Source organism: Tachysurus vachellii, chromosome 2 (genome assembly GCF_030014155.1).
Source record: "Tachysurus vachellii isolate PV-2020 chromosome 2, HZAU_Pvac_v1, whole genome shotgun sequence".
Taxonomy (NCBI): Eukaryota; Metazoa; Chordata; class Actinopteri; order Siluriformes; family Bagridae; genus Tachysurus; species Tachysurus vachellii.
The window spans coordinates 13,263,236-13,277,086 of NC_083461.1; the positions used below are offsets into that span (position 1 = coordinate 13,263,236).

Sequence of the window (13,851 nt, forward strand, 5' to 3'; positions counted from 1 at the left end):
CAAGATTTGATGGGTTGTGCATACTGAATCTCTAACAGGACTGGATGAGTGGAACAGTATACTGGGAAAAATGAGAATTTATCAGCCTAAAAAATGAACCTGGAGAACAGTTTTAATAAATAATCCCAAACAAACAGCCACAATAATTACCTATTTTTAAAATCTGTTTCTTTGTGCTTTATGGACAACTAAAGATCACAATCATGTGCATTTTGAATAGCACGCTCTAAGTGTGAAATGATATAGAATTATACATAAGCAGAGATGTTCTACAAAAATACTATTTTTGTAGAACTATCAAAAAAAAAAAAAAAAAACTATCAAAAAAAAAAAAAAACTATTGAAACAAGGTTTCTGCACACACATGAAAGGCTTTTGCCATGGAGACAAACCAAAGAACCTGTAAAAGATGATCCAGGAAATTTTTTTTGTCTAATTATATTAGATGTTTATACCAGTAACATAAGGATGAAAACATAGTATCCGATGATTACACCAAATGACACCAAATCTTAGAAGAATAAGATTAAATCCATAAAACTGAGAGGTAAAATAAATTGCAGTTTTAGAGGACCCTAAAAAGATTCCCAATAGAACCCTACAGAGTGTTTCCCTTTCAAACAGCTAAAAAATTTAAGAAGCTAAAAACCTTTTACAACACAAAGAACCGTTGACTAAGAGTACATAAAAAAAATAATAAAGCAGATCTGTTTTTTTGTAGTCTGTTTAATGTTGGATCATCTGTATGTGCAACTATTATTATTATAATTTAGTAAAGCTTGATCACATCAAAGGATCCTTGTTCATGGCAATTAGTTGAGTCTAGATTACTTTCCTCTGAAGATTATAAAATTCATTTATTTTCGACAATTCTTCCCTTTCTGACGTCCATAAAGAAAAACAGTACTTAATAAGGACAGGATGATATCTGATTCTAACTCCATTAAGCCCACAATTCAATAAATTGCACATGAAAAAAAAAACCATTCTGACCAGATCAGACCAGCAGACCAACAAACAGATGTAGCATACTGCGTAAACAAAAACCAGACATGAATAAGTCGGAACGTATGTGATTCTGTTTATATGACAGGACATTGTCAAAGACAATAGCGTGTCAATATAAAAACTCTCTGTCGCTTTTAGTGTTTTTTTTCCTTGGGTATAAATATGAGGTTCCACACATTCAGAATCCCTTTGTCATCCATTATCATAGAAAAGCAAAGATCTTTTAACGCAAGTGAGGTAGGCATTTGGGACAATCTAGATCAGGATATGGATATAAAAACGCATGCACCCAAAATAGCATTAAAATGTACCACACACACACACAAGGGGGTAAGGGGGTTGGTAACAGAAGGGAACAAGAAACATCATTTACTTTTTTTTTAATAATATTGTACATTCAAATTATTATATAATCAGATTAATAATTATTAATAATTAATAATTGCCATTTACTTGTTCCTTGTGGATATTACAATTCTGAAAAAACTGCTTCAACACCAAAATGGACAAAGAGATACAAAATCAATGTCCAATCAGAAAGAAAAAGCTATATACTGTGTACTATATAAAGCTTTATAAATATAAAATAACTTAAAACATTATGCATGGATTAATAGACCAAAATAGAATTGCAAGCATTTCTAGTTTTGTTAGAGGCTCAATGTTGTTATTCTTTACAGGCAACTTTCCCAGGACAAAATGCTATATACATTTGACAAATCCTTTAGTTATTAAAGAAAAACCCTGTGCTCATTATTTCAGTTAGTACTATTTACAAATAAGTGACATAGCATGCAGGCATGTAACGGTACAAACAACAGCTGGGAACCCATATATAAGACCTTTAATGAAACTGCTCTCCCACACCACCACGCATATATTCCTCTCTCAGATCATGCATTCATCCCCCCACACATTTGACCTCTTCACTAATATACTGCATTATACACTCATCAGTGCCTCTGTGTTTTAGCAATCTGCTCCCTCAAACATTGCTTTCAGTGGAGGAGACAGAATCTTCTGCATTTTCTACAGATACTGCCGTTGTCATGGCAACACAATGGTTAAATTGCTGGCAGCCTCACTAACTCTCATTGCAAATTTAAGGACCGTTCAGACACAACAGTCTTTGTGCTGCCGGTACAGTGGTGACAATAACAAAAAATACCCGGCAGGAGTTTAGGAAGCTAAAAGGTAAAACATGTTGAAAGATTTCAAATAAAGCAGCAGGAAAAACGTATTGAGTCACTGAAGATTCTTGTGAATCACTTAATACCACAGGAAACAGCTAATATTCTTAGTCTTTGTGCACAAGATCAAAGTTTTCCGTACATTCACTCAAACATGCAGGTACACACTAACATGTAGACATCCACATACTGTATAGGACTGGTGTGAACAGGTTGCTTCCAGGCCAGAAAGGAACTTGTTCAGTCCCATTAACCCCTCCTGCCAATGCTAATTCCATCCAAAGCTAAGAAGTCCCAGAGTTGATGGAAACCAATGAGAGAGTCATTGTGCGCCAATGCTTCTGCTTTGACCTCAGTTCTAGCCTTCATCACTGAAGAATGGATGAAATTTAGGCTTATAAGCAGGGGCAGTTCTAGAGGCGGGGCCACAGAGACATTTGAAAAAGGAATGACTGCCGAAATGTATTTGCACCGTACTGAATAAATTATTTTGTGTACTTGAATGTACCCTGTACTTGGCCCCTGAATGTAACATGTGGACCCGTAATGGCCCCTGTTACAGAAAAATCCTAGAACCGCCACTGCTTATAAGCATATACACTTAATCAGACAAAGCAGGTCAGGCAGACATACAATAATTACATACATTACATTACATAAGTACTTCAAACACACATGCTCATTCATATTGACTAATGGGTTGTATGCAAAAGATAATTATAGCTAGACATTCATAAACTATAATCAAATTTACTTGGTGACTTTCACCGAAGGATGAACATGCTTTTTTTCATCAACTCTTTTTGTAAAAATGTACAAATTTGTATAAAAACTCCTAAGCATGAAGTTTGTGCCATAGCTTTCATTATCCTCATTTGTCCCGAGTGTGGAGGCAGACAAGAGGCAGATCATTTATCACCAGTAGCCGCAGGGGCTCTGAATGTTGTTGTGTGATAGTGTTTGAAATGGGGAGGGCTGTGGAAAACATAGGAGGCAACATGGATTTTTTCTGCTTTTAATCTCCCCAACGATGCGATTACCATTGCATTAATGTCCCTAACAAATCATGATGTCCAAAATAGAGATGAGTGCTTAAATAATGAAAATATCAGGGGAAAGATAAAAGATTTCATACATTTGTAGCATCAGAATGATTTTTTGCATGGCATTTGCAACTTATTTCCAGTCGTCATGACAATGTTTAGACCTTTTCCTAAACGCAATTGTGGAAAGATAATCTATATCACACTTTATCAACAAACTGCAAATATTTTCCGGTTCTTTCTAACCAACATACATTTAAGCATCAACCTAAAACTGATTACTTTCCTATAACAGTATATGCAGAAGTGTTTTACTGCTTTTATACTACAACAATTTAAAAATTATATTTGTTTATTTATTCGTGGACAGCACATTGCACATTTTAACTTTTTAACACATGAAATATTGTGGAACATCCACAAAACAAATTCCTGTTAACACTTACATTATAGCAGCTATAAAAACTTTGTTAAAATTTAAAGAACAGCATTAAATCAGTGCTACAAAGGGCTGGCAAAGGCAATAAATGTAAATGTTCTGCCATAAACACACAATGTGTTCAAATTTAACCATCTCAGCAATTCTACATATTTATTTGTTTTAAAAAAATAATAATTTTATTGGTGGGGGGCACGGTGGCTTAGTGGTTAGCACGTTTGCCTCACACCTCCAGGGTTGGGGGTTCGATTCCCGCCTCCGCCTTGTGTGTGTGGAGTTTGCATGTTCTCCCTGTGCCTCGGGGGTTTCCTCTGGGTACTCCGGTTTCCTCCCCGGTCCAAAGACATGCATGGTAGGTTGATTGGCATCTCTGGAAAATTGTCCGTAGTGTGTGATTCCGTGAGTGAAAGAGTGTGTGTGCCCTGCGATGGGTTGGCACTCCATCCAGGGTGTATCCTGCCTTGATGCCAGATGACGCCTGAGATGGCTCCCCGTGACCCGAGAATAGTTCGGATAAGCGGTAGAAAATGAACGAATGAATGTTTATTGGTATTATATTATGGGTAGCGTCTGCTGTACTGTTACTATGGAAATGATAACAGCACATCCATATAAATCTGTGATTTGCTTGACAGTCTGCAATACTGTCTGAGCGATCAATAAAGAAAAATAAAGTTTATTTTCCTTGCTTTTCCAGAGTTTCCAGACATGCATACATTTCCACGCATGTGCATCTCCTGACCCAACGTGAATTGCAGTGGATTCACTGACCTGTTTATCAGTCTGCCAAGAACAGCATATTTCCAGATTGCTGAAGCTGTGTTTATTTATGTTATGTGCAAATCTACACCTGACCCTCAGAGAGAAGGGGAAGGGGTGGATGCTTGGGGGACAGACAGACAAGAGAGAGAGAGAGAGAGAGAGAGAGAGAGAGAGAGACAGACAGACAGAGAGAGAGAGAGAGAGAGAGAGAGAGAGAGAGAGAGAGAGACAGAGAGAGAGAGAGAGAGAGAGAGAGAGAGAGAGAGAGAGAGAGAGAGAGAGAGAGAGAGAGAGACAGGCAGAGAGAGACAGAGCGATCACAGGGCGCCATCTAGCGGTTTGTATCAATTGTAAACATTTATAAAAACAAAGGATTACAATGATCTTGATTGATCTACAGAAGCACTAAATATTTAGACTGTTTATTCTCAACCAGCAAAATGTATACATTATAAATAACATTCAATCTAACACACATATACAACATATGATTTTTGGTTTAAAATGACCTTAATAAAAATATAACCTTAAATTAACAATTAATTAGTGGTGTATAAAGCGAAATAAAGCAGATTCCCTTCAGACTGACAAAGCTACAACCACCATGTCGCCCCACTAGCTTTGTTATGAGACCACGTAAAACTCCGGAAGTCCCGCCCCTTTTCGCTCCAACTGGCGTTGTGTTCAGCAACACGGTGTACGAGTGGAATTCGATTGACATTAACACCAACCAATGGCCGCACGAAATCAAACAGCTATGGCGACAGTGGTTCGTCTGCTGATTTGCAACCCGCCGAAACATTATCGGGGAAGAAGGAGGCCTTCGTTCGGCTGGAGATGGACTGTTCCAGGATCAGTGCCGTTTAAATAGGACTTTAACAGTAGCGCGGTGAGTAAGAAAACTGTCAGCAACTTTCATCCAATTCAAACCTAGCGTTATAAATCATAGTAAATGCTTGATTGTGATGTTTAGAGGAAACACGACCCTATCACATATCAACAAGACCCTCATCTCAACACAGGCTTTGGCCTGCTCAGGCAGTGTTCATAAAAACAACTGGATTATCCATCCGTGTCTTTAAAATCTACCCAGTGGCCTTGTATTACCTAAATAAGCTATGTTTGTTATTGAAATAAATATCCTGTCACGGTTTGTTTAGCAACTTTGTCATATAAAGTAGTTCAGCTACCGTATGATCTCTAAATGTACTGGTCTAATAGACGGCTCGGGTTTCAGTATTTCATTAGTTACTGAATGTCCACAAGCCTAGTTATCTGTAGAGCTTGGAGTCGATACCAGAAAGAACCGATTCTCTTATTCTAAATGAATCAAGGGTCGGCTTTAAGAATGAATCGATACAGACGACCGATCTTGTTCGAATCCTTGGATTTCTAATTAATTAATACCTAAATTTTGTTATCGCACGCGACCTCTTAAGAGTTTTTTTTTTTTTTGCTCTTGCGTTCAACACATTGTACCCTAGTTATGTTAAAGTAAGTAAAAGTGAATTATAAGCATGAGTGTAGTAAAACTAACATTTTCCTTTCTATTTCTAGTGTCAACCAGACATATTTTTGAACACACTGCAATAAAAGCCCTATAAATGACTGTTCCAGTTACTATCATTTTAGAAGAGGCAAAAATACTTAAAACTACTTTGTCAAGCAAAACTTTGTTTGTCCCTATATACTTTGCAAATGGATCCATCTTCTGGAATGCACATGCCTGATGGTCCGCCAAACAGTGAGGTGGTTCATTTGACTGTTGGGAATCCTATCATAACTATGTATCAGGCTCGGCCACAGGCCCCCAATATTGCACAGATTATTGCACAACAAGTTATACCACAAGATGTCACATGTCAAACTGTACCACATACAATTACTTCACAAGTTCAGATAGCATCACAAGTTCAGGCTTCTATGCATGGCCATGGTCAAGGACGGGGTCAGTCTCAAAGCCATGGCCAGTCACAGAGTCATGTACAATCTCAAAGCCATGGCCAGTCGCAGAGTCATGTGCAATCTCAAAGCCATGGCCAGTCACAGAGTCATGTGCAATCTCAAAGCCATGGCCAGTCGCAGAGTCATGTGCAATCTCAAAGCCATGGCCAGTCGCAGAGTCACATGCAGCCTCAGAATCATGGACAGTCACAAAGTCACATGCAGTCTCAAAGTCATGGACAATCACAAAGTCACTTGCAGTCTCAAAACCATGGGCCACCACAAGTCCATGTTTCACAAGGTTCATCACAAAGCGAGAATGTTGCAGCATCTCAGGATGGTGCCAGATCATCACTACAGGTCCCCTTTGCAGAGGTTGCTTCTCTGCTCGATCCAAACATGAAGAGTTCAAAAGCCAGAAAGTACCAAATCTATTATGAGGAAGTAAAACGGAGGTTGGAGCCCCCTGAGAAGATGTCACTTAGATCTCTGGCTGCCTACACTAGAGTGAGTAGGGGTCCAGCCAGTAAAAAAACCCTCCTGGAATCACTGAATGTGTTTGGCTTGTCACCAAGCACCAACACAGCAGTGTCTAGTACTTTCTCCAAACTCACCGAGGGTAAGGTTCCACTATTACAACTATGAATCAAATTAATATTAATAACTTGATTACTGATTGAGGCAGTTAGCATTTGAATATTTCATTTATAATTAACATACGCTCATTATATAATGCACTATATAATTAGCAACCTACTACAGTAGCCATGCCTTGAGTTCATGTTGAAACATTTTAATTGTTTTTTTTTGTACAGGTGACACCGCAGCACTGTGTAAAGATATGAAGGACTTTGCCTTACAGTATGTGGATTATGAAAATATGGCAAAACAGTTACTGCCAGAGACAAACCAGGTTCAGCACTGGTCAAAAATTATTGAGACAAGGTAAAATGTTTGCAATATCTATTTAAAAGAGTTCTTTACAGATATCTGGAAATACTAGATTTTGATTATTTGATGCTGAAAATGTTTTTAATATGTCCTTGTGATACTGCTGTTGGGAAATTGCTGGAAAAATGAATGATTTGTGGGATTCGTCTCCCAGGAATTATCTGGAAGAGATGCGGAAGGTTTTCAAAGACCCTATTAACAGCCGCCTGTTCTCTAACGTCACACATGGCCTCGGAAATGGAGTGATGGATGTTGCGCTTGACATCATTGATACCGTCATTGACCGGCAGATCCGCATCCTCTCAGGGAACACCGATCCCAAACCCGAGCCACCTCTCAGGAGGATCCGAAAACGCACACGCAAACCCAAGGCTGCTGTGGAGGATGGCAAACCCAAAGAGAAGGCCAAAAGAGGCAGGAAGAAAGGCAAACAGATGCGATTGGACACTGTTGACCCACAGGTTCCACAGTCTACAGACATTGAGAGTAGTGTACTGACTCTGGTGTCTGTGGGATATGAGACCATATCGAGTGGCCTCAGTACCACCAGCACTTTATAGTAGTGCTGTGAAATTGGGTGCATGCTGAGTGTTGACTTAAAGCACATTTAGCTTTATATTTTTTAGATTTTGTTTAAATGTCTTCATCTACATGTTCTGTATTCTTACTTGGTGTCTAAACATTTTCATTAAGGAAGGGTGTGTGGTTTATATAATCCAAGACGTTTTAATAAGAAAAGGCTTTTTTATATGTATTATTTGTAGATTTCTCATGTTTTGCTTTTAACGAAGAACAAGTGTATACAAATAGGATCTGTAATCCTGAAAGAACTGATGTTTTGTGAAGTGCAGCGCATGATTCATATGAATAAAAAAAATCTTTGAAATGTAATGTGTTCATCCTGATATTGTCATCACAACTAATTACCTCATCTTTGTGATGAAGAGGGATATTTCAGATTTTTGAAATGCTTAAATACTTTCTTTTCCTTTTGATTTATACATATATATTTGAGGAATTAGTAGGAATTTAATCTACTATCGCTTGTATTTAGAAAAGAATTCAGACTGCGTATGTGTTCATTTTTTTTTACAGATTTATAGGTTGGTGCTATATATATATATATATATATAATGTGTGTGTGTGTATATGTGTATATATGCATATATGCATGCATAGTTTTATTTTTAAGTAGATTTATAAATGACCTTTTTTCTGATCATTTACTGTGTATAGCATGGTACTAACATCTATATATACATATATAACAGCTAGGAAGCTTTAAGAGGATTTAGGATTTAAAGTGCATTACAGATGAGGCGAGGAGGGATTGAGAGAAGAAACCACATGGAAAAAGAACTGAATGCAGCTTACAAACAGAATGGCAGTGCTCGCTTTTTTCCAGGATGTACAGTGGACAGGATAAAAACTACTTTTTGTGAGTGCGAAGGTTGAATAAGCTCTGATGTCACCAGAATGCCTGAATTTTGTATGCAGCACAGATTATGGCCTTTTCTGAGACTCTGTCAAACACACATGGAAAGGAGGACTTTTAGGTACCATCTTCCCAGCACAACATGGGTGAGTAATGCTCTCATTTATGCTACATCAAGGTTTCACAGACCTATGTTTCCAGATTATGATGTATTTTATTCAGTATATATTGACCCACTTTTACTTGGTGCTTATATATATTTCTCTATAAGTATAGATGTATCTGTAAATTTCTTTGCCTGATTTTGTCCGTTTCTTTCTGTCAGATTCAATCAGTGCTGCTTTGGGAGCTATCAGTGTCACTACAGAACTAGTTGTGGAAGAACTTGAACCTCACATTGAAACCTTGCTCACTGCAGTCAGAGAAAAGAGTAAGTGGCCCACATATAATCTCCTTCATGACTTGTTAACCTCAAAATGGAGAGTTAAAGTAACTACTTATTAATTGCATCTGAGAAAGACAGATTGCTGAAATGTGTGTGTTATGACATTTCCTTTGCACAATACTTGTTGTGCAAGAGGCTAAAGGTGGAGTTATGATCCATCTGGAAAACAAAGAGACACTTTAATCTGCATTTGTGTCTGTTTAAGGAGTTGAGTGACAGAACTGATTAGCCATTACATGGAACGGCCAGATGGCCAGCTTTTGGGGATGGCAGCACCTGTGTAAACATGATTCAGACATGCCCTTAATTCCACATGTTTGTTCAGGTTAAGTGTGAATAGTTTGACAGGATTGATATGCTGTAGAGGAACATGGTTTATGACTAAACCTCTTCTTTGTGTTGGTGTAGGAATCCTAATGAAATCTGTTGGTCTTGATAATCCCTGCGGATTTACTGTTTGTGTGTGTGTGTGTGTGTGTGTGTGTGTGCGCTCTTCACTATCAGAGAGCAGCATAGCTGAGCAGGTGGTAGAGAGTGGCATTCTGCCGGTCCTGGCTCAGGCCTTGAGGAGGAAAAGTGCCCTCACTGTACACTCAGCCAGACTGGTGGCTGAGCTCTCCAGGGAGGGTGAGCAGAGAACTAGTGCTTCAGACATGTGCATATTTGGAATATAGTGCAGTAGGTGTAACAAGAAATCATAGTATAAACTGCAGTGAAATTAGCTGATTATGTTAGTGCAGTTGAGTGCCATGCTCCTGTCCTACTAGAGAGTTAAGTTCACACCATGATAGAGCCTGAAGGGAATCCTCTGCTCTGCGTTCCCTTCAAGCCTTTCACATGGCTTGACTTGTCCCATTCTTTTTCAAGGTACAAAGAAGACATGCATTAATACTGTCTGTTCTTTGTACTGGCACCTACTTAGTACAGAAGTATGAAATTCTTGCTGTCTGATCAAATGCGTCACTAGCAGACTGTATGGTTATGGTTATTAGAGAATGCCATTAGAATGTTGCAGCAATTTGTCTGTCCATTATTGCTAATTCCTTCATTCTTTTCCATGGATTTCAACATAATCTGCTTCATTGTAGTACATACATGTGTTATAACCACAGCAAAAAAAATAATGTTTGCTAGTAAAACACTTATAATGGATGGTTAAAGGTCCTTGTGAGTTCCGTCAATAAACATTTGCAACACAAATAACACAAATTTAGAGACAATAGTGAGTAAATAAAGCACTAAAGGTCTTAAGCAGTTTTATTCCAACTTTTAACACGTAAATCACATACTCTCCTGGAAGTTTAATGGGAGCCAGGGGTGATCATGTCTTTACATGTTTCTGTTGGGTTTTCACAACCACTAATTCTGCCATGTGGAAAAAAAGCAGTCAATTTGTTTAACACGGAATTCATATCATGCTTATTTCCAAATGTACTATATTTGACTGAAGAATTTACAAAAATTCTACAAAACTATGTGTTTTGTATAAATCTTTATGATGATGACATATAATGAAAGTTAAAAGGTTTTGTCTTCATTCCAAAATGATTGTCGTTAATAATCAAAGATGTGATACATATGTGATGATATAGTTTAGGTTTAAAACAATGGAATAATGTGGTGTTTTCTCTCAGCCTGCTTCAGAGACAGCTGCTTTGAAACTGGAATTGTATCTGCACTTCTGACTCTGCTGCTCAGTGAGAACCAGGAGCTACTGCTGCACACTAGCCGAGCCATCGGGAGAATCTGCTGTGACAGCTGTGAGGGTGCTTAATTATCTGAACAGTGTTTTTGGCTGAAATACAATACAAATACAAAGCATCTTTCATTTCTTGACCTTATGCACTGAGAAATGAAAGTCTTTATTTTATTTTAGCTACAGTTAAATGGCTATAGATATAGGGTTGCAAAATTTCGGGAATTTTCAAGGCTGAAACTTTCCATGGGAATTAACGGGAATATATGGGAATTAACGGGAATATATGGGAATTAACGGGAATATATGGGAATTAACGGGAATATAAGGGAATAAACTGGGAATTTTAAAAAAAATGCAGAGTTGCCTATAACAAGGAACTTAAATGTAGTTAAAAAAAAAAACCTGGCAGGATAATTTTGTTTAAAACAACAAGATTTAATGCAATTTAAGTTGTTAAGTTAAGTTTAATGCATTCCTCTGTCACTTGCACACAGCACACTGCTTACTGGAAGGCCATTGAGGCCACGCCCCCTGCATGTACTTGCATTCTTCCATAACATGCACAGTAACACTTTATTTTAGGGTCATTTAACTAGCTGCTTATTAGCATGAATATTAATAAAATATTGGCTATTTATTAGTACTTATTAAGCACGTATTAATGCCTTATTCTGCATTACCTTATTCTACATTCTTAATTGTACCCAATACCTAAACTTAATAACTACCTTACTAACTCTTATTAAGCAATAAATTAGGAGTTTTACCACATTCACAGATAATTTGATGACACTCCCCCACGCACTCACTGAAATAAAAAAAATCCTCCATATATCACTTAAGGGGGGGTTCACCTCCATTTTCCAGGTCTTGACTACCACAGAAGCAGAGACCTAATAAGCTTGAGAAGAAATGCTTCATTTTACATTTTGATTGGGACTTTTTTTAAGAAGGGCAAAGGTGGGGGATGCTCTCATTTTACAGCAATCATAGGGAAATATGTTTATTACAATTATTAAGTTTATGATGTTTATTACAAGCATAATAAAGTTTATTATGCTTTTGTGTTACTCAGTGAAAGAATCAGTTAAAGCTCTACTTTCAATTCAATCTTACTATTAGTCAAGACATCATTTTTAAAATTTGTATTACCTTGCATGCATGTCTGCTTATGACCAAATAAAATGTTTATTTATGTTTGTATATGATATAGTTTATATACATTTCCCTATATTTCCAAATAATTCCCATAATTTCCCATAAATTCTTGTAAATTTCCATAAATTCCCATAAATTTTCCAATTTTGAATATTCCCAAAATTCCCCAGATTAAGTTCCCGTGGAAAGTTTCCGGAAATTTACCGGAAATTTACCGGAAACTTTCCGCCCCTTTGCAACCCTATATAGATATCAGTGCATTTTATTTCTTCAGATTCATTCAGTCATTTTCTGTTACATGAAACTTACTTCAGCAAAACACTAAAGTAAGACTTGGTTCACAAATTGGTCTCTGTCATTTTATAACTTGGTTAAATTACTGTTGTTTAAGCTAATTTTCAATTTATCGTCGAAAGTCATAAATCTGTTGGACTGATTAATTGAATCAAAATAAGTTTCTCAGAGCAACATATTTTTCAGTCTCACGAGTCTTGTACTTACTCTCTAAAACCGAGAACAGTGCTGTTTATATGATAGCAGTAATGTTTTAATTAATTGTATCCTAATAGGATTAGATTGTGTACTTCAGGCAGAACGCTCCACTAAATAAACCAGATGCCACGTTTGCTTAATGATATTAACGTTTGAATAGTTCCATTCATTTCAGGCATATTCAAGAAGTGAGTCTGTGTTGCGATAAACTGCAAAAAAAAAAAGGTATCCCATAAAAATTTTGACCACTGAAAAGAGTCTCTGGGTGACTCTTGAGTGCTCCTGTATTTCATCAATGTACCAAGAGTTTGATTTGTTTTTCTTTTCAAATATCATATATCAAATATCAAATTTTTCTGACTACTGCATTATAGAGCTTGAGCAGACAGACCCTGGTGCTTGACTGGTGTTTGATTACTGTGCAGATCTGCAGCAGGACAGGCTGTTGAGGCTCGGAGCTGTCCCCAGACTGCTGTCTGTGCTTTTGCAGTATTGTGAGAATGAGGCTTTGCTGAGCTCCTGTCTCCTGGCTGTATGTAACCTGGCTGGAATGAATGAACAGGATGACTCTACACTTGTTTGGGAGAAGAGAAGCAATTTTGACGAGGAAGTTCATGTGTTCCATGGCACCTCTCAGCACTCATTTGGCTTTGTCTCTGCAGTGACAGTGGTTCGGCTAAACCAGTGGTCCCATGGACAGCATTCAGTAAGCGTGGAAGTAGTTCAGAAATGCTCCACTCTCTTGTGGAAGGAACACAACAGATATCGGACTGAACGGCACTCGCTAAGTTTCACATGCCTGGGTTTTTTACTCAAATTCTACAAGGTAATAAAGTGCTCTATGAGGAACCTTACAAAGAACAGGAGTCATCTGAGGTCAGCAGTGTTTCACACTTTCTTGTGATGATAAATCACAATATATCAAATGCAGAAAATCTTTTGCTGATTTAAAGCAAGAATATGCGGCAAAACAGAGAATGGAGAAAAAATGAAGAGAACAAGATGTGGACCACCAACGTCCAGAAACACAGGATTAGGAGACATCTCTACGTGCTTATTAGTCATGTTTAATGTCAAGCCAGAAAGCTTTCCAACCTTGCTAATCATTGGATATGTGTTTTGTGAAGCAAGGCTTTTGAGGAAACCCTGAAAGGACTGTGTTTTTGTATGAATTTTACTGGTTAGAAAATAGCTTCAGCTAACTTTCATTAACTACCATTAGGTCTCGCTATGTAAATGGGGAAAAGTGCATTATTGCTATGCTCATATATTGTACATAATTTTG

The 13,851-nt window shown here is 37.6% G+C and overlaps 2 protein-coding genes across 2 annotated transcripts; both read left to right on the forward strand.

Annotated features, from left to right (window-relative positions):
• Positions 1–5,108: 5,108 nt before the first annotated feature.
• si:ch73-127m5.2 (uncharacterized protein LOC561202 homolog) lies at positions 5,109–8,228 on the forward strand. Its single transcript, XM_060857209.1, has 4 exons — positions 5,109–5,331; positions 6,000–7,005; positions 7,202–7,331; positions 7,492–8,228. Exons 2-4 carry the CDS (start codon positions 6,141–6,143, stop codon positions 7,895–7,897), a joined length of 1,401 nt encoding a protein of 466 aa, XP_060713192.1. The 5' UTR covers positions 5,109–5,331; positions 6,000–6,140; the 3' UTR covers positions 7,898–8,228.
• Positions 8,229–8,914: 686 nt separating this feature from the next.
• si:dkey-21e13.3 (uncharacterized protein LOC100150043 homolog) lies at positions 8,915–13,470 on the forward strand. Its single transcript, XM_060887868.1, has 5 exons — positions 8,915–8,918; positions 9,098–9,202; positions 9,722–9,844; positions 10,852–10,977; positions 12,992–13,470. The coding sequence occupies exons 1-5, from the start codon at positions 8,915–8,917 to the stop codon at positions 13,468–13,470; spliced, it is 837 nt and encodes a 278-aa protein (XP_060743851.1).
• The last annotated feature ends 381 nt before the right edge of the window (positions 13,471–13,851 follow it).